Here is a 26,270-nt window from a genome sequence, read left to right as displayed (position 1 = left end):
AGTATCTGTTTTGTCAATTGCAGAGGATGTTATCTTGTTGCAGATAACATTTAGCTACTGTTTTGAATGAAAGTCCAATCATTTTGAGGAAGCAGATAAAAACATTGTTGAGCTTCTAGATCAATTTTGATTGGTAAGTCTGTTTTTATTAAGTTACAGTGACATGAGAAATAAACTGAGAAGTGTTTCTCCTTCTCAATATGTCAGTAAGTAGTGTGAACATTTTATGCCTATAAAAGCTATGAATTATGAAGTTATGTTAAAAATAACCATTTCAATACTATAATTATTGGAACTACTTATGAGGAAATGTTATACATTACTTACTTATTATGCCTTATTTCAATAGGCCTAATATATACCTAAAATCTTTCAACTTTATTTTAATTCTTGTGTTCCTTTAATGTAAAAAGTACACACAGTTAAATGCCCATTGTTAAACTGCAAAAAGACTTAGTAAACTATGACATTGTTTGGAGAAAAGTATCTGCAATAATTGCCAATTATATGAACTCTTCATTTATTACAAAAAACTGTTTATTATAAATGTTTTATAATACATTAAATATAATCTTACTAATGCCATGAACATGGACAACCATTTTGAATATTGTTGTAATGAATTTCACACAGCAAAAAGGAACCATTAACAAATTAATGTTACTCTTAACAAATTGCAATTTATTATTACTATGAATTTAAGAATGTCAACAATCATAATAACCAGGCTACTCATGAATTATTAATCAAAATAATATTTAGACATAAAAATACTCTCCTATTTCATCTGGTCGTAAAAAAAAAAGAAAGCTAAATAAATCAACCTCACTTGCACACTGTTTTTACCAGTTTTTTATCTGTACTGTTTTGTCTTTCAAATATTTTCTTTGGTGTGAATAAATAAAACCTAAAACCTAAATTCAAACTATCAATGATAATCAAATATACAATTAAGATATGTAAAATATAACTTATTTTGAGAAGCTATAATATACACAAAATATATTTCAGAGAATGCTTTCACTGAGCTTGAATTACATAACACCTAAAATCATAACACAAAATGATTCACCTCAACCTTTAGCGTTTCGGACCGCAAAGAGGCTGTTAAAGGTGCAGAACCCTGCTATCAGACATCCTGGTCAAGTGGCTGGAGACGAGTTCTGGAGGCTGTTGTGCCGCAGCTCTCTGAGGTACCGTTGTAGAAGTCAGTGGATGAGGCATAGCCTTGGTGCAGCCCAAGCTTTCCCACGCAGCTCAGGAACTGGTTCTCCGCCTGCCCTCTGAAGTGGTGGTCCAGGAACAGGTAGATGGCTGGGTTCATGCAGCTGTTGAGGAAGGCCAAGCAGCAGGAGAGGGTGAGGCCCTGACTCAAGACAGACTGGGTCTCAAGGCTCAGATCGGCTCTAGACAGCCTGAAACCAATGAGGATGGTCTTGAAGATGTTGAAGGGAAGCCAAGACACCACAAAGGCCACGATTATGGTGAAGACCATCTTGAGAGAGTGGCGGCGTCGGGCTTCTGCGCGAGGGTTGCCAGCAGCAACACAGTGTTGGCGCAGGTGGGCCAGGATAGAACCGTAGCAGAGGATGATGATGAGCACCGGCAGGGCAAAGGTCAGGAAGACCATGGTCAGGCTCAGACCCAGGAAGAAGGATGACTCTTCATCCTCCAGACAGAAGAGTTTGCCGTTGGGAGTATACGTGCTACGGTACACCAGGGAGGGGGTACCTAGAGCCAGGGATAGCAGCCAGACCACGGCGCAGTTGAGACGCACACACTGGCTGCTGCGGAGAAAGCGTGAGTCCATGAGGCCCACCACGGCCAGGTGGCGGTCCACGCTCATGCAGGTCAGGAAGAAGATGTTGGAGAAGCGGTTGACGGCGACAATGTAGCTGCTCAGCTTGCAGAGAAGGTTGCCGAAAGGCCAGTGTCCCTCCTGACTGGACGAGACGGCCCACAGAGGGAGGGTGAGGACAAACACCAGGTCCGCAAGTGCCAGGTTAACCACAAACGTATCCACCAGACGGCCGCCTCTCTTCCTCCGGCTGCCCATGACTGTGATCACAAAGAGGTTGCCCAGGAAGCCTGTGAAAAACATGAGGAAATAAAGCAGTGGCAGGTAGATGTGAGAATAGGGAAGACTGGAGCTGGAGCGCTCCCCAAGGTAGGTTAGATCGTAGCTGACATTGTACAGCATGTCATCGCTGTAGAAGTACTTGTCACTGTCATACGTCTCCATTTTGTGATCAAAGGTAAGTCTCTCAGCTGCTTGCTCTTTGTGTGTCTGGCTGGCAAGCTCAATACTTCTAGACATACTATCTTGCGTCACATTCTTAAAAACCACAGACAAACTGCCAGGTCCTATTTTCTATCACTGTTATCTGTTATCTCTAGCACCATTGGCATGTTTTCTACCTCTCTATCTGGCATATTCTGACAGAAATTACTACAACTATTTCTAATGATAATTTTTATAATATAGTATATTTGCATATCAGTTCAAATAGAAACACTTTAGACATGCAGGCAAAAAGTACAGCAAGAAGAAACATAAAAACATATCAAAAGAAAAAGTACCTATACAATCTGGGTAATGCACTTGAACAAAATGTTCAAAAACAGCTTAAGACTGACTTCTAGTAGCAGATTAAACAATAAAAACATTTTACAGAGGCAGGATGTGGTTATGGTATGCAAGGGGCTGATGTAGGCCTGCTGGAATTATGATCTTGTACATATTACAAAACAAATCAACTGAGTGAATTAGTCATTTCAATCATTAAATTGAACCTAGACATGACATTGAACATCAACTTTAGACTAGTCACACAGTCTCTCGTGTGTCACGTGTGAAAACAGCAAACACTAAACTGTTGTACTTTCATTATGAGAAAATACTTGCATTAGGAAATCAAAATGGTACTTGCCAAACCCAATGACCGTGCACATGAATAAATCAGACTTCTCATCAGATGAGTCATAATATACTTGACGATAAAACTTACTGTAATGTGAAGTTGATGGGAACTTAATGTGCTCATAGGCTGTGAAAACCATAACTGAAATCACGGCTTGATTTAACAACCACGTTTCCTTTTGACTGACAATAGTCGTTGAACAATTATGAACAATTGTCTCTTTGTCAGAAATGCAAATCATCATATGAACAGTTATAGAACATAGTGAAACTATTTATATAATACTGTTTTAAAGGAAAGGGGGAAAAAATGACAAAATGTTAAGCCTGACCTGAGCTAGTTGAATGTTGGTTATTTAAGAGAAGGTTAGCGTTCCAATAAAAATAAGAGGGGAGAAAGTATCTTCTATTTGACAAAAAGATTTTCCTCCATTCTCGGCGTTGCATCAGAATTTTCTTCCCATCAATGCTGAACAGTTTTCTTAAAACTAAATAAAATACGAATAGGAGTGAAAAACTACAATATTTTATTCTAATCAAGTGACAGCTGTGCAAACATAATTTTTGCCTTAACTTGTCTTCTTAATATTGCATTTTAGTGTGATACGAGTCAACAATCATACATTTCAATGTATTTCAATCTCTATAAAACATAGAAAATGAACAAAAGCAAAAGACAAAGTACCTCCCAACCTAAAATGACCTATAAACATCACTAATGTGGTATTTAGCAATCATTGGACAACAATGATTATGTTGGGAGAAAGAAAAAAGGAAATGGCGAAAGAGTCTGTGTGTTTTCAGCAGTACCAGATGTTCAAAACCCCTCCCTCCCTGAGTGTTTATTAAAACATTCCAGTCAAGTTAGGGACACCGTAAGTTGGCCCCTCCTCACACACTCTCCTCCCGTCGACACGCACACAAGGAAAAGGGTGACCTGTCCTCCCACAAAATGAGGGTTTTTCTCATCCTTGTCACTTTGACCTGCCTGGCTGATGCCCAGCATCAAGCCCTGATGGACTACCTGGAGCGGCGTCTGCTAGCCATTGAGGTAAGAGACTGTTCTTCTGCTCCCAGTCAGACCCTGGGCTCCAGAATAAGTCTGAAAGGAAACTCTCTGGGGATCTGGGAAACCTTCAATGGGATGCAGATGTGGGGATTCTGAGGAAAAAAGATTGACTGACTGTTTCCGCTGCTGCACCCAGAAAGTCTAGATTTCATGCTTTCAATAAATTTGTTTCCGCCCAAAATAGAAGCAAATGGGAATAGAAGTTTGAAGATCTTGTATGCAGGTAACTTCTGTAGTCATCTGATTTATATTTAAAAATAATATATTAGCCTTGTACCTGGAGTTATTAGAACGTTGGTCTCTGCAAAAGACTGACCAGCTGGCTCGCTTCAAGTTGTTGTTGTAATAAAACAGCTCCACTGCTATATGTACCCATATCCCATTCTCCATCTTGCTTTCTAATATTCTTATTCACATGGAAAGTAGTTGGCTTCTCTCTATATGTGTTCTGACTCTGCATAAATAAATACCTGCATAAATACCTTCCTAACAAGTTATTTTTTGAGCGACTGTACTCAGAGAAACCTCTCGGATCATTTCCAGCCAGTGAGTCGTTCTGAGAAAGAGCATTCAATACTTTCCAAATCAGGTTTATGGTGCAAGTGTTAATGTGGTTTTAGTGAGAATCCTTTTTTTTATATATACATTCATTTTTATTCAAGAGCACATCAAGAACATGTACAATACATACACAACATATATTTGCGGTCTTCACAAAGAAGCGTAATGAGATTCACATGTTAAGTGTACGTTTTTGGTTGTATAGAGCAAACATTTCAAGAGAATAAGAATACAATTTGGATAAAGCTACATCAGAAAAATAATAGAAACAAGCAAACAAAACCCAAAAAATTACAGAATAAGATATGTCAGGAACTTGTTGCAAGATTGATCTCCATGTCAACAAGTTCCCGCATAGACCTAACCACATATCTTTTTTTTAGGGTGTTGCATTTTCTTACGCATTTCCTTGCTGCTGATAAAAGATAATCTATCAATTTAAGTGGAGAGGAGGGGAGTGTATCCACAGAAACAATACCTAGTAGGAGATGACATGGGTCTGGTTGAATAATAACCCCTATGATGTCCTGTATAACATGGAGAATTTCGGACCAAATAGACTGGATTTTCCTAAATATATGTGAGGAAGTACCTATTTGTCCACACTGCCTCCAACACGTTGCAGATACAGTATGTATTTTTAAATGTTGTATTTATTTAACCAGGCAAGTCAATTAAGAACAAATTCTTATTTACAATGACAGCCTAGGAACAGTGGGTTAACTGCCTTGTTCAGGGGCAGAATGACAGATTTATACCTTGTCAGCTCAGAGATTTGATTGAGCAACCTTTCGGTTTCTGGCCCAATGCTCTAACCACCAGGCTACCTGCAGTCCCAAAGGGTGGATATTTCCCATATTCCCTTTGTTCATTTTATTAAGTTTATCAGGGCTCATAAAAAACAATATAGTCCTTTGAATTGAAACTCCCTTGTTCGGTGACATGTAGTGGCTTTATATAGTGTTTTCCATATATTCCCCCAACTCTCCTCTGATATCTGCACCTGTAATTCAACCTGCCATGGGTTGCTAAGATTATCTAAAGATACTGTTTGCATGTAAATGATATTGTGATAAAAGTTTGAAACGGTCTCAATGTTTTCCTCTTGATAAAGTAATTCAATCATCTTATCTATAGGAGTAACTGGCTCTGTCATTTTTTGGAACAATCCTTTTTTGACAATGAATTGCCTTACTTAATAAAAGTACCAATAACAATTAGTTTAGAATATAATTAATTCCTTGTGGATTTCTTGAAATTATTTAAGAATTGATACTTTGAAAAAGTTGAGAGACTCTACAAAGCCCTCTCTCTTCCCATTCCCTAAATCCTTGGGACATAGTAGCAGGAAGGAAGGCTGGGTTGTGGAATATACACTCTTAGAAAAAAAGGTGCTATCTAGAACCTAAAATGGTTCTTCGTCTGTCCCCATAGGTATAGGAGAACCAGTTGATGAACCCTTTTTGTTTCCAGGTAGAACCCTTTTGGGTTCTATAAAGAACCCTTTCCACAGAGGGTTCTACTTGGAACCCAAAAGGGTTCTACCTGGAACCAAAAAGGGTTCTCCTATGGGGACCTTTATTTCTAAGAGTGTACTGTAGGCTAGTGTCTAGAAATGTCATTACTCAGTTCATATTGGCGTTGGATCTCCCTCAGTGAGACTCCTTAATCAGTCCTGCAGCTGTCTGCTTGAAATAATTTATCAGGTCATAATTCAGTCTACTGTGGACTTTGAATTTTTTTTTAATGAAAAATATTGCTGCATACCACTTCAAACCTGTCACATAGTGTGTTATATTGTCCCTTTCTGTGGCATTTGTAGCTGTCTTTTCCTAGTTCCTAGCCACACTAATAGCTCTTGAATACAACTCGAATCCTGACCTTTCTGCACTCTCAATCCCTCCTAGCTGAGATTACCCCCTGCATGCTGATACATTCCTTGCAATTACTGGAGTGCAAATCCAGTCAAGTCACTCAGAAAAGCTGATCCTCAACCTGCACTTAACTTAAAGTCTCTGTCTTCCTTTAATGTGACGGCCAAAGGTTCCAGACTTAGAAGGAACAGTAAGGGAGAGAGGAGACATCCCTGTGGAGCCTGACGCCACACTGGTGATGACTGTGGCAGTGGCCCCAGAGAACAGGGTTTTAATTCATCCTGTGAAATAGGGACAGAACCCATATGCCTTCAGGACTACTTCTACACTACCTGCTCTAACTGTCTTCTTCTCACCTCTCCCACCAGGACCGTATCTCGCTATGGCACGAGCAGACAAACCGCTATACCACAGAGCTGCGGGAGTTCAAGCAGCAGATGGTTACCCAGATTGAGACCCTTGATAAGGACAAGGAGACGCTGAGGACGGATCTAGACAGCGTGGGGACGCGCGTGGACCGCGTGGAGCGCGAGATGGACTACCTGGAGACACAGAACGGGGCGCAGCCCTGCGTGGACGTGGACGACAAGCTGGTGGAGCAGCAGGTGACTGTGGTGAAGGAGAAGAACAAGGCCAAGTACGCCAAGGCCACAGGTGAGATGTGGCAGACGTGGTGACATACTGGGGGAGATAGAGACAAAAGTAGTTCACATGGTGGTTACTTCCTGTGAGGATTATAGTAAAGGCCTGCTGCGAAGAGGCAGAATAGAGCAGGGGTTAGTTACATAGCCCTTCCGTGACATGTACTGTAGACATGATGACATATTGGGAGGACAGACGCACATGTAGTACACATGATTACTTACTAAGAAGATCATAGCGTAGGCCAACGGAGAGGACAAATGAAGTAAACTCAGTAGGGGTAATGTGAGGCCTTGGTTCCTGAACAGATCTTCTACATGATGAGCAAAGATAGAGAAGGCCATAATGTCTTAGCCATTGTACTGTTATGTAAGTAGGTTAGAAAATATACACTGCTCAAAAAAATAAAGGGAACACTTAAACAACACAATGTAACTCCAAGTCAATCACACTTCTGTGAAATCAAACTGTCCACTTAGGAAGCAACACTGATTGACAATAAATTTCACATGCTGTTGTGCAAATGGAATAGACAAAAGGTGGAAATTATAGGCAATTAGTAAGACACCCCCCAAAACAGGAGTGATTCTACAGGTGGTGACCACAGACCACTTCTCAGTTCCTATGCTTCCTGGCTGATGTTTTGGTCACTTTTGAATGCTGGCGGTGCTCTCACTCTAGTGGTAGCATGAGACGGAGTCTACAACCCACACAAGTGGCTCAGGTAGTGCAGTTCATTCAGGATGGCACATCAATGCGAACTGTGGCAAAAAGGTTTGCTGTGTCTGTCAGCGTAGTGTCCAGAGCATGCAGGCGCTACCAGGAGACAGGCCAGTACATCAGGAGACGTGGAGAAGGCCGTAGGAGGGCAACAACCCAGCAGCAGGACCGCTACCTCCGCCTTTGTGCAAGGAGGTGCACTGCCAGAGCCCTGCAAAATGACCCCCAGCAGGCCACAAATGTGCATGTGTCTGCTCAAACGGTCAGAAACAGACTCCATGAGGGTGGTATGAGGGCCCGACGTCCACGGGTGGGGGTTGTGCTTACAGCCCAACACCGTGCAGGACGTTTCGCATTTGCCAGAGAACACCAAGATTGGCAAATTCGCCACTGGCGCCCTGTGCTCTTCACAGATGAAAGCAGGTTCACACTGAGCACATGAGCACATATGACAGACGTGACAGAGTCTGGAGACGCCGTGGAGAACGTTCTGCTGCCTGCAACATCCTCCAGCATGACCGGTTTGGCGATGGGTCAGTCATGGTGTGGGGTGGCATTTCTTTGTGGGGCCGCACAGCCCTCCATGTGCTCGCCAGAGGTAGCCTGACTGCCATTAGGTACCGAGATGAGATCCTCAGACCCCTTGTGAGACCATATGCTGACACATGCACATTTGTGGCCTGCTGGAGGTCATTTTGCAGGGCTCTGGCAGTGTACCTCCTTGCACAAAGGCGGAGGTAGCGGTCCTGCTGCTGGGTTGTTGCCCTCCTACGGCCTCCTCCACGTCTCCTGATGTACTGGCCTGTCTCCTGGTAGCGCCTGCATGCTCTGGACACTACGCTGACAGACATAGCAAACCTTTTTGCCACAGTTCGCATTGATGTGCTATCCTGGATGAACTGCACTACCTGAGCCACTTGTGTGGGTTGTAGACTCCGTCTCATGCTACCACTAGAGTGAGAGCACCGCCAGCATTCAAAAGTGACCAAATCATCAGCCAGGAAGCATAGGAACTGAGAAGTGGTCTGTGGTCACCACCTGCAGAATCACTCCTGTTTTGGGGGGTGTCTTGCTAATTGTCTATAATTTCCACCTTTTGTCTATTCCATTTGCACAACAGCATGTGAAATGTATTGTCAATCAGTGTTGCTTCCTAAGTGGACAGTTTGATTTCACAGAAGTGTGATTGACTTGGAGTTACATTGTGTTGTTTAAGTGTTCCCTTTATTTTTTTGAGCAGTGTATATTCCCTCATATCATTATTCTTCTCTCAGAGGCCATTATTAAAGAGTTTAAGTAGATTTCAATCAATGTTGTGCTTAACACTTTTTGTTCTGCTCTAAAACAGTATGGTTCGTTTTATTTGCATAGAGAAAGCAATCTGAATGCAGTTAATTCAGGAAATAGTTTGTTTACACTTGGTTGTTGAGGTTTAGGAAATGGGAGGTACAGTATGTACTGAGATGTGAATGCATGCTGATGAAATATGTAGATGAAGGACTGACTGAAGATGCAATGCTTATTCAAACAGCATACTCTAAATCACAGGTGTCAAACTCATTCCACGGGGGGCCGAGTGTCTGCGGGTTTTCGCTCCTCCCTTGTACTTGATTGATGAATTAACATCACTAATTAGTTAGGAACTCCCCACACCTGGTTGTCTAGGGCTTTATTGAAAGGAAAAACCAAAAACCTGCAGACACTAGGCCCTCCGTGGAATGAGTTTGACACCCCTGCTCTAAATTATGCACCATTTTAATTGTAATATTTTCTCTTAGTTGCACTCCATCCGGATGAATAGCCAGTGACTCATCAAGTTTAATTGCCTGTGATCCTTGTTGCCACACACAGCTGAGTGCTGTTGCCTACTCGGGGTGCATGTTCTGACAAAATCAGGTTGAACATCTGAAATACACTTCAGATCACGTAAAAGCTAAAACTTCACAAAAAATGTACTATATAAAATGGAACTATCCTTTAAACTTTACCTAGTCCCTCAGTATTACTTTTGGTTGAACTTTATCAATATGGTATGGTGTAGTATGTTTTACGACATTGGTATTACAGGTATCACAGTTGTAAGGAGTGCAACAATGTGTACATTGCAATTACACTGAACCTGCTGTGTAATGTTGACTACCATGTAAAGAACATGGTTTTAGCCCAACTCATGAATCTATAATTTCTCTTCCAGACTGCAGGGATATGATCTCTAGCATCAAAGCCATGAAGATTTTGAAGCGAGTCGGAGGCCCAAAGGGCATGTGGACCAAAGATGTGGGCAGTAGTTCGGGCAAAGTCTACATCTTCAACGGCACAGACGAGGATACCATCTATGAGTTTGGCTCCGTCCGGGACTTCACCATCTCCCAGGGCACGTCCATGGCCAAGACTGTGAAGCTTCCGTCCCCTTGGCGAGGCAGCGGCCACACTGTCTACAACAACCACGCCTACTACGTGAAGGAAGGCAAGGAGCTTCGGCTGATCAAGTACAACCTGCAGAATGGCTCGGTGGCAGACAGCGCTGTGTTCCCCGTCCAGGACCATGTCCCCGTGTACAGCCTGACTCCGGAGACGGTCATTGACCTGGCCGCAGATGAGGAGGGCCTCTGGGCCATCTACGCCACCAAGGAGACTGAGAGGCACATCTCTCTGGCCAAGATGGATGCCAACACGCTGGACATCGAGCAGATGTGGGACACGCCGTGCCTGCGAGAGAACGCAGAGGCTGCCTTCATCATCTGCGGCACGGTGTATGTGGTCTACAACACCGCGCTGCCCAGCCGCTCACGCGTGCAGTGCGTCTTTGACGTCAGTGATATGGTAACCAATGACGATGCACCTCTAGTGTACTTTCCCAAGCGCTACGGCTCTCACTCCAGCCTCAAGTACAACCCACTGGAGCAGCTGATCTACGCCTGGGATGACGGCTACCAGATCCTCTACAAACTGGCCATGAAGAAGAAACTGGAGGTATGAGCTCAGCAGGGCCGTCTAGTGTTGAGGTGGGTTTGAGATTTCGCTCATCTATACCCGAGTAAAAGCCCAGAAATGTCTGTGTAGACGAAAAATAAAACATATTTCAGACTGTCATATTCAGTGGAATGTTTTAATCTTTTATCTTCCCTGGAGCAAAGATCAATAACATAGATATGTCCAAAGGTATGAAAATTACTAACATGGTTTGTTCAACTACGGCACAAGATTTTGCAGCACTGTTCTGAAGGTAATATTGTATTTCCTGTGTTGATTACTGACAGCAAAACAGTTCAGTGATATAAAAGCATCCATTTACTGTAGGTATTGCTTGTTGTGAAACATTTCTAGGATCATCAAGAAAGATCTAGGAGGGTGTGGAATGGAGAATCTGAAGTAAATACATGCAGCTGTATGATATGTATGTTTTCTGAATATCTCTCAGTTTAGCACTTCTGAAAACCAGACATTTTTTACCTTTATCCTGGCTATGCCTTTCTGTTGAATAAAAAAAATACTTGCATTAAAGTGTGTAGCTTATTTTTCTTCTATGTTGTTACAGTAAAAGAGGAACATACAGTATATCGACACTCTATTTGGATTGTTAGAACCAGAATCGACAACTTTATTCTCACTTCTTTAAAATACAAGGGACGCATGGAAACAGTTATGTTACAAATACACATGTTCAATACAAAAGTGGAAAGATACTCTAAATTGCTTGGAAAAAACAGAGTAGAGTCATTGTTTCAAGCACTTATCACAAGGCTAATGAGGCAAAGGGGTCAAAGGTCAAGCCAACTCCCTCAACAAAGTACATGACATTGCCTGAACAAGAGACTATTGGCAAACACTTCACAGGTAACAATTGAAACAGAAAAGTAAATTCAGGGGGATAGTCATGTTGATAATATCATAAATATGTGATTCTAAATACAGTGCTATTATTGATGTCAGTATCAAAGGGCATTACATAAATACATATACAAATATGTTAGCCTCAGGTGTATAACCAAACCAGGCTGAGCTCAACTGCAAAACTATTGTTGCAATAACAATGATCCCACCAGACCCAGTATACACTAGGCTATACGTACCATGACAAAGTGGCTGTCCAAGAGGGCACAAGAGAAATGTGTTTGTGTATGTGTGTGGGTGTGTGATGGCGAGATAATGTCATTCCAGAGCAATTTACTGCACTTTACTTATTCTGAGGCACACCATATGTGGGTCTGGGTCTGGGACACTCCATACTTCAGGCCTTGCTACAGGGCAGGCTTTGTAGAGTCGTGGAGTATGAACTCTAGCTCCTCCCTCATGGACTAGACAGGAGTCTTGGAGAAGGGCAAGAGCCTTGGCTGTCAAAGCTTGCAGTGCGGGTTTTCCACTGTAGGAGACATTTCACATGGAAAGATTAGTCATTCTGAAGTGCACCAGCATGAACATTGCTGTCACTGTTAGGAGTGTACCTACCATCAGAAATCCTACATAGATTAAAGGGGGTACATACATTTATATTTTGGCCATTTAGCATATGCTTTTATCCAGAATGACTTAAAGTCAATGCATTCAACAAAGGTAGGCAAGACAACCACATCAACCATATCTCAGTCATTGCAAGTAAAACTTTCCTCAAGAAAGCAGCTATCAGCGAAACACACAGAATTGAAAGTCAGCAGGGTGTTTTTCTTTGTGTCTTTGTGAGTAATAATACCTCTTTCTGAGACTTGCTTGCCTCCAGTAGAGAGTGCCAGTGAGCGATGGGCTTGCGTGGATAGGCCAACATCTCGTTCCAGTGGTCTCTGCCCAGTCCCTCTGCATGACTGCCCACTCTGTTTACACCTATGATCTCATTGTGTCCCACCCTAAGGAGAAAAAAGGCAAAATGCACCCATTAACTCTTTAGCCACATCTGGTATAATGTAACTTCACATTTTCGCTTCTACAATTAGCAGAATTGACAGTATTAGTAGGACTCTCAGAGTTAGCGGATGGTTGTAGCATGAACAAACATATCAGTAACAAGACCTTAGAAATTATTATTGATAATATTGACATGCACTGCGTCACAAATGATATTGAGTATAGCATACAAGTCATAGTCCATGACGGATATGTGCAGGCTGACTTGGTCCATGTTCTCAGGGGGGATGTCAAAGATGATAGCTTCGTTATAGGTGGGGTTCAAAGTGTTCCTCTTGATGGTGGTTTTCTTCTTTTTCAAGCGCCGTCCGTCACACTCCAGGGAGACCTTGACATATGGGTCTGCCAATAAACAAGATAAAATAGTATTTGATTTATTTAAAAATGACAAAGTGCTTAGCTACTTAAAATGGATCAAGCTGATTTGACTGTACATTATGTAATATGTAATTTAGCTAAGTCCGGCTTTTGCGAGATGCATTACCAAACCAGATTATGTTTTTTTTCTTGTAAATCTTTTACCAGAGGTATAGCCTGGTCAATGGTTAGAAGAGTAGGCAACAGCGTTTAAGGTGAAACAAGCACAACACCTTTAAACGTGAACCCATTGACTGAATTGTACCTGAGTATCCGGTGATGTCCATGGCCTTGAGGTTCCTGCACTTGATGACGGTCATGGTGAGTCGGCCTGCGGTCGGCAGATAACAGAGAGAGAACATGATCTCCCCCAGGTCTACACTCTCCTGTGTTCAGGACCACAGAAAAGCACATCAGAACAGAAGGAAACGGAGAGGGTGTTATCAGTTATCACACATTACAATGCCACTAATATTGTTAAAGGGATAGTTGAATGATTTTACATATTTAGATATTTGTTTCATTACCTTGAAAGCATTCTCTGTACAAAACCAAAGTGTTGATTGGTGTCACTCCTTATCCATAGACTGCATTCAAGGTAAGGAAACAAATATCTAAATATGTTAAATTGCTGAACTATACCTTTGTAGTACTATACTGTAGCAAGTGTACAACCTAATTCCAATTTAGTCTACAAAGTGAATGAGGATGGAAGTTAGTCAGTACAAGAGGGCATTGACCCCACATCCCCTGCCTGGTCTCCTATTCTTGAACACTTGTGACTCACACATGGGATCAAATCATTACAGTAGCTCATCAGAGCACCATTGAGGTGATTCCTTGCTACAGCTTATTAGGACCATCTCTTTAAAATACTTGAGAGCTTGCCTGGCACAATGGAACCAATGGAATAGTCCCAAAAATACAAACCAGATAATATAGCACTTCCAACAGGCAAGCTCATTCAAACTTTTAAAGAATCCAATGACAGCTCCAAAAGGCTATCTGGACTTACATTGTGCTTTCACTTCTGCTTTGCCTGCTCTTTGGGGTATAGGCCAGAGCTTCATAAAATACATGTGTTTGATTCGTTGATTGACTTACAGAGGTGGCGTACTGAATATCCTTCCAGATGGCCATCTCACGGGAGAGGTCCGACACCTCAAACAGATTCTCCAGAATGACCTCGCCGATCATGTCGTGGCGGGAGAAGCGGTCAAAGTCAAATACGCTTAGGTGCAGCTTCCTGCTGCCCAGCTCCTCGTAGGGCACGGTGAACTGGAAGGACTCATCAAACATGGGGTTGAGTGTCTTGCGATGGACGCGGGTCTGGAACTTGCGCTTGCGGTCAGGCAGGAGATAGATTTTGACGTAGGGGTCGGAGCTGCCACATAAGTCCTTGGCGGGCAGGTCGAAGGCCTTGAGGATGTTGACGAGGAGAGCCTCGGACTCGTAGTCGTATTTGAGGGAGAAGTTGATCTTACCACAGGTCTTGGCGGCGGCGCAGTTCTTGGAGGACTCGTCGGCCTCCAGTGGGCTCTGTTTGTAGAGCTCTGGCTGGATGCGGCCCAAACTGGCCAGGCTGGTGGATTGGTCCTCTGCATAGGGGAAGTCGCTGCCTCGGTCAAGGCTGGTGACATGGTGCATTTGTCGGGGGAGGTGCTTCTTGAAGGAGCTGTGCCTAGAGACAAGGAGACATTTTTGCCAGTTTAATCATTTTCTTGGACAATTTACACACTGTAGAACAATTTCAGCAGTGGAATAATTCCAGCACCATATTGCATGCCTGGGAAATCTATACCCCCTGCTGAATATTGTTGTCAGTTTCCAATTTAGAGAAAATGGAATTGCATTTTCTCTCTGATATTAGATGATTTTGAGTTTTCTTATTTAGCTCAATAGGAGCTCCATGGCAATAGGGGCAGTAAACTGACAATCTCATTGATGTTCTATGTATCTCATCTTAAAGGTCACAAATGAATATGTTACAGGTGTAGATATGCATAATGATCTTTACCACTATGACACACCATAAATAGCCCCTTCCTGACATATCACATACTATTACCTCAATACTAATACATGTCCTGGACATAAACACTGAGGCTCAGTGGAGCCCTGGTGCAACCTATTGTAGGAGGCCCTTACAAACTGATCTATGGTCAGTTTTGAGGAAGCACTGATAAGCTGATACCAGGGAGGCATTTCAAGTGGCGCCCTATTCCCTATAATGCACTACTTTTGACTAGGGCCAATAGGGTTCTGGTCAAAAGGAGTGCACTATGTGGGGAATAGGGTGCCATTTAGTACGTAGCCTAAGTCTGTGTCTCAAGGCAACTTCCTCCCGAAGCCTGACCTATTGGAGGAGTTGGGCTCGGTGGTCTGCCTGGACATACGCGTGCGGCGCAGGAAGTGGTCCTTCATGGACAGCTGCACCTCGGCAGGGATGTCAGGCGATGTGTGGCTGATCTTCACTGCTGCCTCTAGAAAACTCGCCGGGTCCAAAGGATTCAGCTTGTCCGACGCCATGGCGTGTGTGTGCGTGTGTGCGTGTACGAGCGTAGGCCTGTGGCCGTGTGCGGGCAAGGCTCTGTCGTAGGGTCTGTCAGAGGCAGAGGAGGGGGGGGCGAGGGCAGTGGCACTGGAGGAGAGGTCCTTGGTGCGCCAGTGCACCCTGCACAGCTTCCAGGAGGCAAAGACGATGACGCTCAGCAGGCCCAGGCCACAGGCCACGAACACCAGGAGCAGGAGGCTGAAGGAGAGATCTGGAGGGGGAAGGATGGCGAGATGGGAGGGTGGTGGAGGGGAGAGGAAGAAGAAGATGGAAGAAGAACATTACTTTATTGTTCAATTGTACACAAGATCCAACGAAAAATGTGACTTCCGCTTTATCCCAACCCCTCTGAAAGACACATATACGTGCACACGAAGGGTGAAGAGGTTGGAGCAGGGGGCAGTCATTCTGCATGGCCCATGGAGAAGGGGAAGGGATGGAGGGATGGGTCGAGGAGTAGAGGAGAGGAAGGGCGGTGGATTAGAATGGAACAGCAGATATATACAGTATGCATGAGTGAGATCCGATAAAAACAAAGGTTTCATTTACAGACATCGCACTGCTAAGCAAAGTGTTTTGAAATCCTCAAAATCGAGAGCAACTGAGCTGCCACCACCAACTAAGGCATGTCAAAGCATTCATTTCAATGGATTATTGAGAAATACAATCATGACGGGTGTCGGTAAGCATGGTACATGATGTATAGTCATCAATCAGCTCACTGGTCACCATAGCAACACCCACTCGTAGCACGCGCTCCAGCAGGTATATTGCACTGGTCATCCCCAAAGCCAATACTTCCTTTGGCCGCCTTTCCTTCCAGTTCTCTGCTGCCAATGACTGGAACGAATTGCAAAAATCTCTGAAGCTGGAGTCTGATATCTCCCTCTCTAACTTTAAGCATCAGTTGTCAGATCAGCTTAATGATCACTGTACCTGTACACAGCCAATCTGTAAATAGCACACCCGACTACCTCATCACCATATTATTACTTACCCTCTTGCTCTTTTGCACCCCAGTATCTCTACTTGCACATCATCACCTGCACATATATCACTCCAGTATTAATGCTAAATTGTAATTATTTTCGCCTCTATGGCCTATTTATTGCCTACCTCCCTACTCTTCTACATTTGCACACACTGTACATAGATATGTACGTTTGTTTATGTGTAAATCTGTGATGTTGTTTTTGTCGCACTGCTATGCTTTATCTTGGCCAAGTCGCAGATGTAAATGAGAACTTGTTCTCAACTGGCCTACCTGGTTAAACAAAGGTGAAATAAAATACATTTTAAAAAATGTGTCTCTCATAAACAATCTGTCAGCCTGCCTCCTGGTGGTTTAACAGAGAACTTCACCAGGACCTTATTTTCACAAATGAGTTGATCTCTTTTTAGAACCTATTGCACTGTAAATGGGTGCTGTAAGCAATGTGCCTCTAGATCAAATGTATCTTAATGATCAAATGCTTATTCTGTGGGTCAATGCCTAGTCTAAGGCGCTATTTGTTTTGGCAAGTCTGTCCTCACATAAAGGAGAGAAGCCTAAAATGGGGCTAACCGTGCCAGTCCAGAGGTATCATGCTCTGGACTGGCACGATTCAGCTTGATCCCTGAATAATAAAAGCCTGTAATGAGTTACATGTGTTTTATTACACATGATACATGGAGGAAGAGGAGAGGAGAGAGGTGGGAGGAGAGTGGGAGAGAGGAACGAAGGGGGAAAAAAGTTTTTGACTTCCTCGGTCAGAGTTTCTGTTTATCAGTTCCAATGACAGGCAATGGACTTCTTCTACTATTTTGTTTTTAGCTGTTGAGCACACTGTTAGCGTGTTTCTCAACCCTCCTCCACCGCACTCCATTCTTCCTCCACTCCTCCTCTTCCTCTTTTCTCTTTTGTTTTATCCATGGCTTAATCAACGTAGTTTGGCCTGGCGGCCAGCTGGGAGTGTTTAAGCGTGGTTCCATGTTAAAATAAAAAGCACCATGGGGAATATGACCCCTGATTCCCGTAAACCTCCTTCTCTCCTCTCCTCTCCTACTGGTACAATAAAGTTTTTTTTTTTAAAGCCAGCTGCTGCTGCGTAATACGTTTTCCTAATGGAAACCATAGAATCTCTCTCTCTCTCTCTCTCTCTCTCTATCTCTCACATACACAAAAACACACACACACACAAAGACACACGCGCATGCATGTAGAGTGCAAGTGTTCACTGTTTGACTTGCAAATGTAATTACAGTCTTATTCCAGATAAAGAAAACAGCCCCACAAACCAAGAGAGCCACACAGGTAGAATAACTGCTCCCCTGTCTGTCTGTGGCCCTAGTCTAGGACGGTTATAAATCACTGGAATGCAAAATGCGGAGCTCTCTGTTTTCTATGATTATTACAAATGCGTTTGCATAAGAATTGCACTGGGTGTGGGCCACACATATTGGAGAGAGGCCAGGATGGAAAATGAACAAGAACTGTTTCAGACTCTATCTGCATTTCCAGTAGGGTTAATGAGTGGAGCATCACAAACAGTTGTTTGGAGAATGGGGGGGGGAGGGGGGGGGGGGGGGGCATTAAAATGTAGATTACTATCTCCTTAAAACAGCTGTCCAGTCTAATTAATTAAACATGATAAAATACATTAATTATACATGAGGTTTCTAGTAAAGTTGGGAAATTCACAAGCTGTAGCTACAGTTCCCTAAATAAAAATGGAAGCCTGTAGAAAATAGCTACTCTGGAGCAACATAGACGGGTGTGCAAATAAAATAGTAGGCCAACGTTTTTGTTTCCTAATGGAGGTGATAATTAATATATTATATATTTAAAGGTAGACTCAGCGAGATGAGTTGTCACGAGCAGCACCGCAGATGTTGAGATGAGCAAGATGCAAGACTGCTCTCACACGGTCACACGCAGAATCTGCGCATGTGCACGGGTTCGCTTCACGCTGTTCACAGTGTGACAGCGGAGACGTTGAGCCTCTCGCTTCAACGCTCTTAGTTGTTGCAAAAATGTACGCACTATGCTGTTTACTTTCTGCATCTACGTCATATCGCTGATATACCTTTAATTGAACATTTCCAGTGTAACCCTTTTTTCAACCCCCTGAAGGTTGAAAATGGCAGATTTGGGTACTGATAAATGCCTAAATTGGAACGCAGTGGCTGTACAGTAACATGCTAAAAATGACCTCAGACCTCAGGCTCTGTCCTTCACAGCGCTGTATGGGTATTGACTGACAGTTGTTCTGAACTTGAGCACCACGCGCGACAAGAAGTTCCCACATCTCTCCCGCTAATTGGGAAACTTGTTCAAATATTTTGTTTACCGAGTTAGAAAAAAAAATGAAAGTGAAAAAAAAAGTTTAATTAAGAGGATTATAAATACTGCTTTGATGTCATACAAACAAGTCAAACATCCATAAATCCAAATGTGCACTTCACATTTCCAAATCATTAAACTCATGTAATTTACAGTGTCAACGTTTATGATCCCTATGTTTGAAGTACAGTTACAAGATGACATATCCTGGGTTGTTCTGAACAGAATGAGCCTATGTTTGTCTACTGTGAAGAAAAGTTGCCATGGCACACGCACCTGAATGCACTCATGACTCCTTTCTATGCGCACCAAAATTACAATCTGTTTCCCTTAATTGCATTGTAAAACCCTAACACTGTAATATTGTATTTTATAACTTAGCTAGTCATGTTGGCAATATAACAAGCTTTCAAATAATGCCCACTTAACCCAGATTGTGATTTATAATGGACCGTTTTTGGCTTGCATTACCAACAACAGTAATTGTGTGATGGTAGGAATGCAGGATTGTGTTCCGAACAAAACAACTACAAGTGTGCTTGCTATAGTTCCTCAACGGCACAGCTAGGAGAGCTCAAAAAAGCACCTTATAGTTTCATCTTTGAGTCATAAAAGTGCATTGAAATGACTTAGGAACTGTGCACACTTTGGAGAGGTGTGTGTCCACTTGGAGACACCAGTTAGTCCTCTCATTCAAACCCTTGTAGTTTTTTGTCTTATGTTGCACCTACAACACATTTTCCAGGAATATTCTTATCATGTTGCTGAATGTATCCAGTTTATTTTCAGATTTAGTTATCAACAAATTTGGCAAGTAGAACAGTAAATGTAAAATGCACATAAAATCAACTGTGTAATGTTTGGATTCAGCACTGTGTCAGGTGAACTGTTGTGACCTCACCTTCGGTATAAAAAGAAATTCCCTTAATCTCAAAACTGTTCCCTTTCATTTGCTACCATGGTTATGCATATGCTTTTCATTTTTCTTCTATAAGAAATATTTCAATTTAGCCCTATCCATATCGACCAATTCCCAGGAGTATAAAGGGTTATTGAGGACCCAGATACTGATTAAATGGGGCAGAAATTACATTTGAACCACAGGGGAGCATTGCTTCCACTCATAACCAGACTATTTTTCTATAAACCCAGCTGAACAAATGATATCTCTAATTATTGTTTGCCCTTAATCTCAGAAGTTAGATTAAGATTTTTTTCCCTCTCTCACACATACTTGAATCTCTTTCCTGCAGCAGAGATAAAGCAAGTAGCACAAAGGGTGATGTAAGGCTGAATCTTGTTCTAATAAGCTCTGTTTTCATAAGGGACGGTGCTGAGCCTGCTGCTGTGGCACATAACCTGGCCTGCGTCCAAAATGGCACCCTATTCTCTATATAGTGCGCTTCTTGGGCCCTGGTTAAAAGTAGTGTACTAGATAGAGAATAGTGTGCTGTTTGGGATGAGAGCCTGGATTTGGGAGACAATTTCCCCCCCAACATACCAGTCAGCACATCCTCGTGGTGGAGAGAATTTAGGACATATGGTTATCCCTGCATACTTTAAAATAAGATGCTGGAATTTCACAGTCAATCAAAATTCCGTGCCTTACTTGCACCGTAATTAACTTTTTGGATATTGGACTTATTTTAGTGGGCGGTTTGGTGACTAACCCACTATAAAGTTTAATGTACCTTCAATGAGTGATATAGCTTCTAAGTATCTCCCGTCGCCGAATGTCTAACATGGTGCTCAATACCCTAAACAGAATCCATCTGAGAAAATTTGCCCTCTGAGTGTTTAGTGTTCTATTGCTGTAATACGGAGTTTGTGCAATTTCAAGGATCAGCAGTTTATTGAGATGTGCGTTTATTGCTCTCACAGGCTCTCACACGCACACACTCACACACTCACATCTTCGTCGCATTAAATATTGATGTGAGAGCGATGCAAGCTTGTACAATTATAACACATCTCACACCTTTAACATCTCAGCCTAATTGTCCATGCAAGACCCAAAGCCAAGAGCATGCCCTGGATAATACATGGTATTCTGATTCAGTGTTCAAACAGAAATTGAATCTAGAATGTCTTTTTAATTCAATAGATGTCAGGTGCTATGCCCACTGTTTTCATGATACTGTATTTGCAGTGTTTACTCATCATAAATCGTTCAATCTTTTGTGATTTTTTCTTTGTAAAAAAAATAGGAACAAATGTAAATTGTGAAAATGACTGGACACAAAGGCATGACATCATCCTACAATTGGATCTTAGTGTCTGCAAAATGGGAGAAATTGCAGTCCAAACCTCATTTACTGTATCTGCTGCATTGCTCTCACAGAAATAAGCTGCAGTGAGACCAGACTTGTAGAGCATTTTTTTTTAGGGACCCATAAATCTGATTAAACCTTGTTTTGTAGCAGACACAGAGAGCAACCAAAGCCCCAGGGTTTTTTCTCCTCGTCAAGTGCCCTCGTATACAACCTGGTCTCTATAGTAACCTGTCCAATGGACATTTTCACTCCCACTCCCACTGCCCCCACCACTATCCCCAGCCCCTAATTTTGAGGGCTGCAGTCACAAACACAACATGTCAAGTACAGTATATATTACACGATCCTCGTCATTCGTTCTTACACTAATTCTCTACGTCTTGGTGGAGGATGTGCAATAAAAAGCGAAACCCCCTGTAATCACCCTTGACTGGGATGAATTATCGTGTCTCATCATGGCTCCTCTTAGAGAATCTTTAAGCAATTACTATAGCAGCCTCCTTGGCTGTTTATAGGCCTCAGTTGCCTCACACCTCAGCCACTTTATCATCCTCCCCACTCAATCCTTTACACCTGGGATTTACTCACATAGATGACACTCATGAGGAATGGGCCACTTATTAACCATAAAAGATGTCAGAGAAAAATAATGGGTCTGGGATCATCCCTTCATCCACAGTGGCCACATGGTTAGGACTGACAATACACAGGAAATAGGCTACCAGTCTGAAAATAATTTAAAAAATAATAATTTCCAGCTGGTTAAAGTGGTTGTGTTGGAGGAAAGAAATGCTGGTCCAACCCCATTGTTCCCATTAAAAGAGCACCGAAACATTATCTTCCCATGTATTTTCCCAAGTAAAGGGTAAAAACGAAATACATATTTTTTACTCTTATAGTACAATCTCCATCCTATATCCCCTCCCAACTCTTTACCACAGCATCCACACAAACTGACATTTAGATGAAGGGCATCAGTATAATTGCAGACAACATTTTCCCGGGGCTGCAGCCCCGGCGACCCTGTGTACAGTATAGTATGGGGGAAGGTACACTTCTCTCTCCAGTGTGACGATATTTACAAACAAGCAATTACTGGGATTGCCATGTGGAAACTCACCACAACAACCCCTGCTGTATGTGCTGGTGTTCCTATAGGCCTACCTACCACAACCCCCTTCTTTAAAGGGGCTATTATTTTATTTAACTGTTGCCAAAATAAAAACATTTAAATAGCCATATTGTAAACAAAGTCCATCAAATATCTTGGTTAAATTGGTTGAGTATAATGGGTAATTATGAGTGTTATATCAGTTTATTGTCTTTAAAAGAAATTGCCCATCCCTTCTCTATTTCCTGAAGTCAGTTATGATATCATTCATTAGGCCAATGTCCATTCCCACCACAGCTATCATGGCAATGAGGAGAGAGAGAGAGACAGAGAGCGAGAGAGACAGATACAGAGAGAGCGAGAGAAAGAGAGAGTAAATTTCAGTAAGACAAAAATAATGGCGCTCCAAAAAACGTCCAGTCGCCAGGACCACAAATACAAATTCCATCTAGACACCATTACCATAGAGCACACAAAAAAACTATACATACCTCCGCCTAAACATCAGCGCCAAAGGTAACTTCAACAAAGCTGTGAACGAGCTGAGAGACAAGGCAAGAAGGGCCTTCTATGCCATCAAAAGGAACATAAAATTTGACATACCAATTAGGATCTGGCTAAAAATACTTGAATCAGTTATAGAACCCATTGCCCTTTATGGTTGTGAGGTCTGGGGTCCGCTTACCAACTAAGAATTCACAAAATTTAGACAAACACCAAATTGAGACTCTGCATGAAGAATTCTGCAAAAATATCCTCCCTGTACAACATAAAACACCAAGTAATGCATGCAGAGCAGAATTAGGCCGATACCCGCTAATTATCAAAATCCAGAAAAGAGACGTTAAATTCTACAACCACCTAAAAGGAAGCGACTCCCAAACCTTCCATAACAAAGCCATCACCTACAGAGAGATGAACCTGGAGAAGAGTCCCCTAAGCAAGCTGGTCCTGGGGTTCTGTTCACAAACACAAACAGACCCCACAGAGCTCCAGGACAGCAACACAATTAGAACCAACCAAATCATGAGAAAACAAAAATAGAATTACTTGACACATTGGAAAGAATTAACAAAAAAAAAACAGCGCAAACTACAATGCTATTTGGCCCTAAACAGAGAGTAAACAGCGGCAGAATACCTGGCCACTGTGACTGACCCAAACTTAAGGAAAGCTTTGACTATGTACAGACTCAGTGAGCAATACTATTGAGAAAGGCCACCGTAGTTAGACCTGGCTCTCAAGAGAAGAAGGCTATGTGCACACTGCCCACAAAATGAGGTGGAAACTGAGCTGCACTTCCTAACCTCCTGCCAAATGTATGACCATAATAGAGACACATTTTTCCCTCAGATTCCACAGATCCACAAAGAATTCGAAAACAAACCCAATTTTGGTAACTCCCATATCTACTGGGTGAAATTCCACAGTGTGCCATCCCAGCAGCAAAATTTGTGACCTGTTGCCACAAGAAAAGGGCAAGCAGTGAAGAACAAACACCATTGCAAATCCAACCCAAATTGATGTTTATTTATTTTCCCTTTTGTACTTTAACTATTTGCACATCGCTACAACACTGTATATAGACATAATATGGCATTTGAAATATCTTTATTCCTTTGGAACTTCTGTGAGTGTATTGTTTACTGTTAATTTTTATTATTTATTTCACCTTTGTTAATTATCTATTTAATTTGCTTTGGCAATGTTAACATATGTTTCCCATGCCAATAAAGCCATTGCATTGAATTGAATTGAGAGAGAGAGAGAGAAAGAGCTCCACTTCAACGTTTAGTCACAGGAATGGATGTGTACATGGTATAACAAGTTGTATTGTTACAGACAAGTGAGGGCCAAGTACGTGCTTGTGAATTCTATAGTTTTCAATGTCATGTTGTTTTTAAATGTATCACAAATGAAAGGACTACACCATGATACAAGAGAACATGAATCCTTTTCAATGACTCATTAATTTTGAGAGGACTCTACAAAATGACGAGGTAGAAAATGTTCAAGGCCTATGTATCTGAGAGAGAAATGTTATATCTGCCTATTGATTTAGTCATGTCATGAAACCTCTGGTACAAAAACAAAACGTATCATCATTATAGAAGAGAGATTATATTAAAATAACATTATTGTATTGTCACGCCCTGATCTGTTTCACCTGTCCTTGTGATTGTCTCCACCCCCTCCAGGTGTCGCTTATTTTCCCCAGTGTATTTATCCCTGTGTTTCCTGTTTCTCTTATATGTTTCCAAGTCAACTAGCGGTTTTCCCGTTCACCTGCTTTTTTTGCATTCTCCTTTTTCTAGTCCTCCTGGTTTTGACCCTTGCTGTTTCTGGACTTTGTACCCACCTGCCTGACCATTCTGCCTGCCTTGACCATGAGCCTGTCTGCCACTCTGTACCTCCTGGACTCTGATCTGGTTTTGACCTTTTTGCCTGTCCACGACCATTCTCTTGCCTACCCCTTTGGATTATTAAACATTCTAAGACTCCAACCATCTGCCTCTTGGGTCTGCATTTGGGTCTTGCCTTGAGATGTATGTGTGTGTGTGTGTGTGTGTGTGTGTGTGTGTGTGTGTGTGTGTGTGTGTGTGTGTGTGTGTGTGTGTGTGTGTGTGTGTGTGTGTGTGTGTGTGTGTGTGTGTGTGTGTATAGTTGAAGTCGGAGATTTACATACACCTTAGCCAAATACATTTATACTGTTTTTCACAATTCCTGACATTTAATCCCAGTAAAAATTCCCTGTTTTAGGTCAGTTAGGATCACCACTTTATTTTAAGAATGTGAAATGTCAGAATAACAGTAGTGATTTATTTTCATCACATTCCCAGTGGATCAAACACTCAATTTGTGTTTGGTAGCATTGCCTTTAAATTGATTGACTTGGTTGTCAAATGTTTCAGGTAGCCTTCCACAAGCTTCCCACAATAAGTTGGGTGAAATTTGGCCCATTCCTCCTGACAGAACTGGTGTAACTGAGTCAGGTTTGTAGGCCTCCTTGCTCACACATGCTTTTTCAGTTCTGCCCACAAATGTTCTATAGGATTGAGGTCAGGGCTTTGTGATGGCCACTCCAATACCTTGACTTTGTTGTCCTTAAGCCATTTTGCCACAACTTTGGAAGTATGCTTGTGGTCATTGTCCATTTGGAAGACCCATTTGTGACCAAGCTTTAACTTCCCGACTGATGTTTTGAGATGTTGCTTCAATATATCCACATCATATTCCTACCTCATGATGCCATCTATTTTGTGAAGTGCACCAGTCCCTCCTGCAGCAAAGCACCCCCACAACATGGTGCTGCCACCCCCGTGCTTCACGGTTTTGATGGTGTTCATCGGCTTGCAAGCCTTCCCCTTTTTCCTCCAAACTTGATGGTCATTATGGCCAAACAGTTCTATTTTTGTTTCATCAGACCATAGGACATTTCTCAAAAAAGTACGATCTTTGTCCCCATGTGCAGTTGCAAACCGTAGTCTGGCTTTTTTTAATGGCGGTTTTGGAGCAGTGGCTTCTTCCTTGCTGAGCGGCCTTTCAGGTTATGTTGATATAGGACTTGTTTTACTGTGGATATAGATACTTTTGTACCCGTTAACTCCAGCATCTTTACAAGGTCCTTTGCTGTTCTGGGATTGATTTGCACTTTTCGCACCAAAGTATGTTCATCTCTAGGAGTCCTTCCTGAGCGGTATGATGGCTGCGTGGTCCCATGGTGTTTATACTTGCATACTATTGTTTGTACAGATGAACGTGGTACCTTCAGGCGTTTGAAAATTGCTCCCAAGGATGAACCAGACTTGTGGAGGTCTACAATTTGTTTTCTTAGGTTTTGTCTGATTTCTTTTGATTTTCCCATGATGTCAAGCAAAGAGACACTGAGTTTGAAGGTAGGCCTTTAAATACATCCACAGGTACACCTCCAATTGACTAAAATTATGTCAATTAGCCTATCAGAAGCT

General features: G+C 42.3%; 3 protein-coding genes across 4 annotated transcripts in view; 1 reads left to right on the top strand and 2 right to left on the bottom strand.

The window, feature by feature from the left end:
* Nucleotides 1-691: 691 nt before the first annotated feature.
* LOC129845688 (probable G-protein coupled receptor 25) lies at nucleotides 692-3,708 on the bottom strand. The gene has a single exon (XM_055913570.1). The coding sequence runs from the start codon at nucleotides 2,315-2,317 to the stop codon at nucleotides 1,130-1,132; it is 1,188 nt and encodes a 395-aa protein (XP_055769545.1). The 5' UTR covers nucleotides 2,318-3,708; the 3' UTR covers nucleotides 692-1,129.
* Nucleotides 3,709-3,784: 76 nt separating this feature from the next.
* On the top strand, nucleotides 3,785-11,290 carry olfml3b (olfactomedin-like 3b). 2 transcript variants are annotated; one of them, XM_055913582.1, is made up of 3 exons: nucleotides 3,785-3,971; nucleotides 6,793-7,078; nucleotides 9,981-11,290. In XM_055913582.1, exons 1-3 carry the CDS (start codon nucleotides 3,873-3,875, stop codon nucleotides 10,763-10,765), a joined length of 1,170 nt encoding a protein of 389 aa, XP_055769557.1. In that variant the 5' UTR covers nucleotides 3,785-3,872; the 3' UTR covers nucleotides 10,766-11,290. The 2 variants fall into 2 exon arrangements, with proteins under 2 accessions (XP_055769557.1, XP_055769564.1); XM_055913589.1 differs by lacking the exon at nucleotides 3,785-3,971 and adding an exon at nucleotides 3,981-4,212.
* LOC129845681 (synaptotagmin-6-like) overlaps nucleotides 10,882-26,270 on the bottom strand; it is a 51,893-nt gene continuing 36,504 nt past the window's right edge. Inside the window, exons 2-7 of the mRNA XM_055913557.1 lie at nucleotides 15,399-15,807; nucleotides 14,147-14,723; nucleotides 13,308-13,428; nucleotides 12,856-13,027; nucleotides 12,477-12,627; nucleotides 10,882-12,149 (exon numbers count right to left, since the gene is read on the bottom strand). Coding sequence (XP_055769532.1) covers nucleotides 12,078-12,149; nucleotides 12,477-12,627; nucleotides 12,856-13,027; nucleotides 13,308-13,428; nucleotides 14,147-14,723; nucleotides 15,399-15,807 — 1,502 coding nt within the window. The 3' untranslated portion in view covers nucleotides 10,882-12,077. The remainder of the gene's footprint in view (nucleotides 12,150-12,476; nucleotides 12,628-12,855; nucleotides 13,028-13,307; nucleotides 13,429-14,146; nucleotides 14,724-15,398; nucleotides 15,808-26,270) is intronic.

This window comes from Salvelinus fontinalis, chromosome 3 (genome assembly GCF_029448725.1).
Source record: "Salvelinus fontinalis isolate EN_2023a chromosome 3, ASM2944872v1, whole genome shotgun sequence".
Lineage (NCBI taxonomy): Eukaryota > Metazoa > Chordata > Actinopteri > Salmoniformes > Salmonidae > Salvelinus > Salvelinus fontinalis.
Note: the sequence above shows the minus strand (reverse complement) of the source record. Positions and strands in the feature narration are given on the sequence as shown.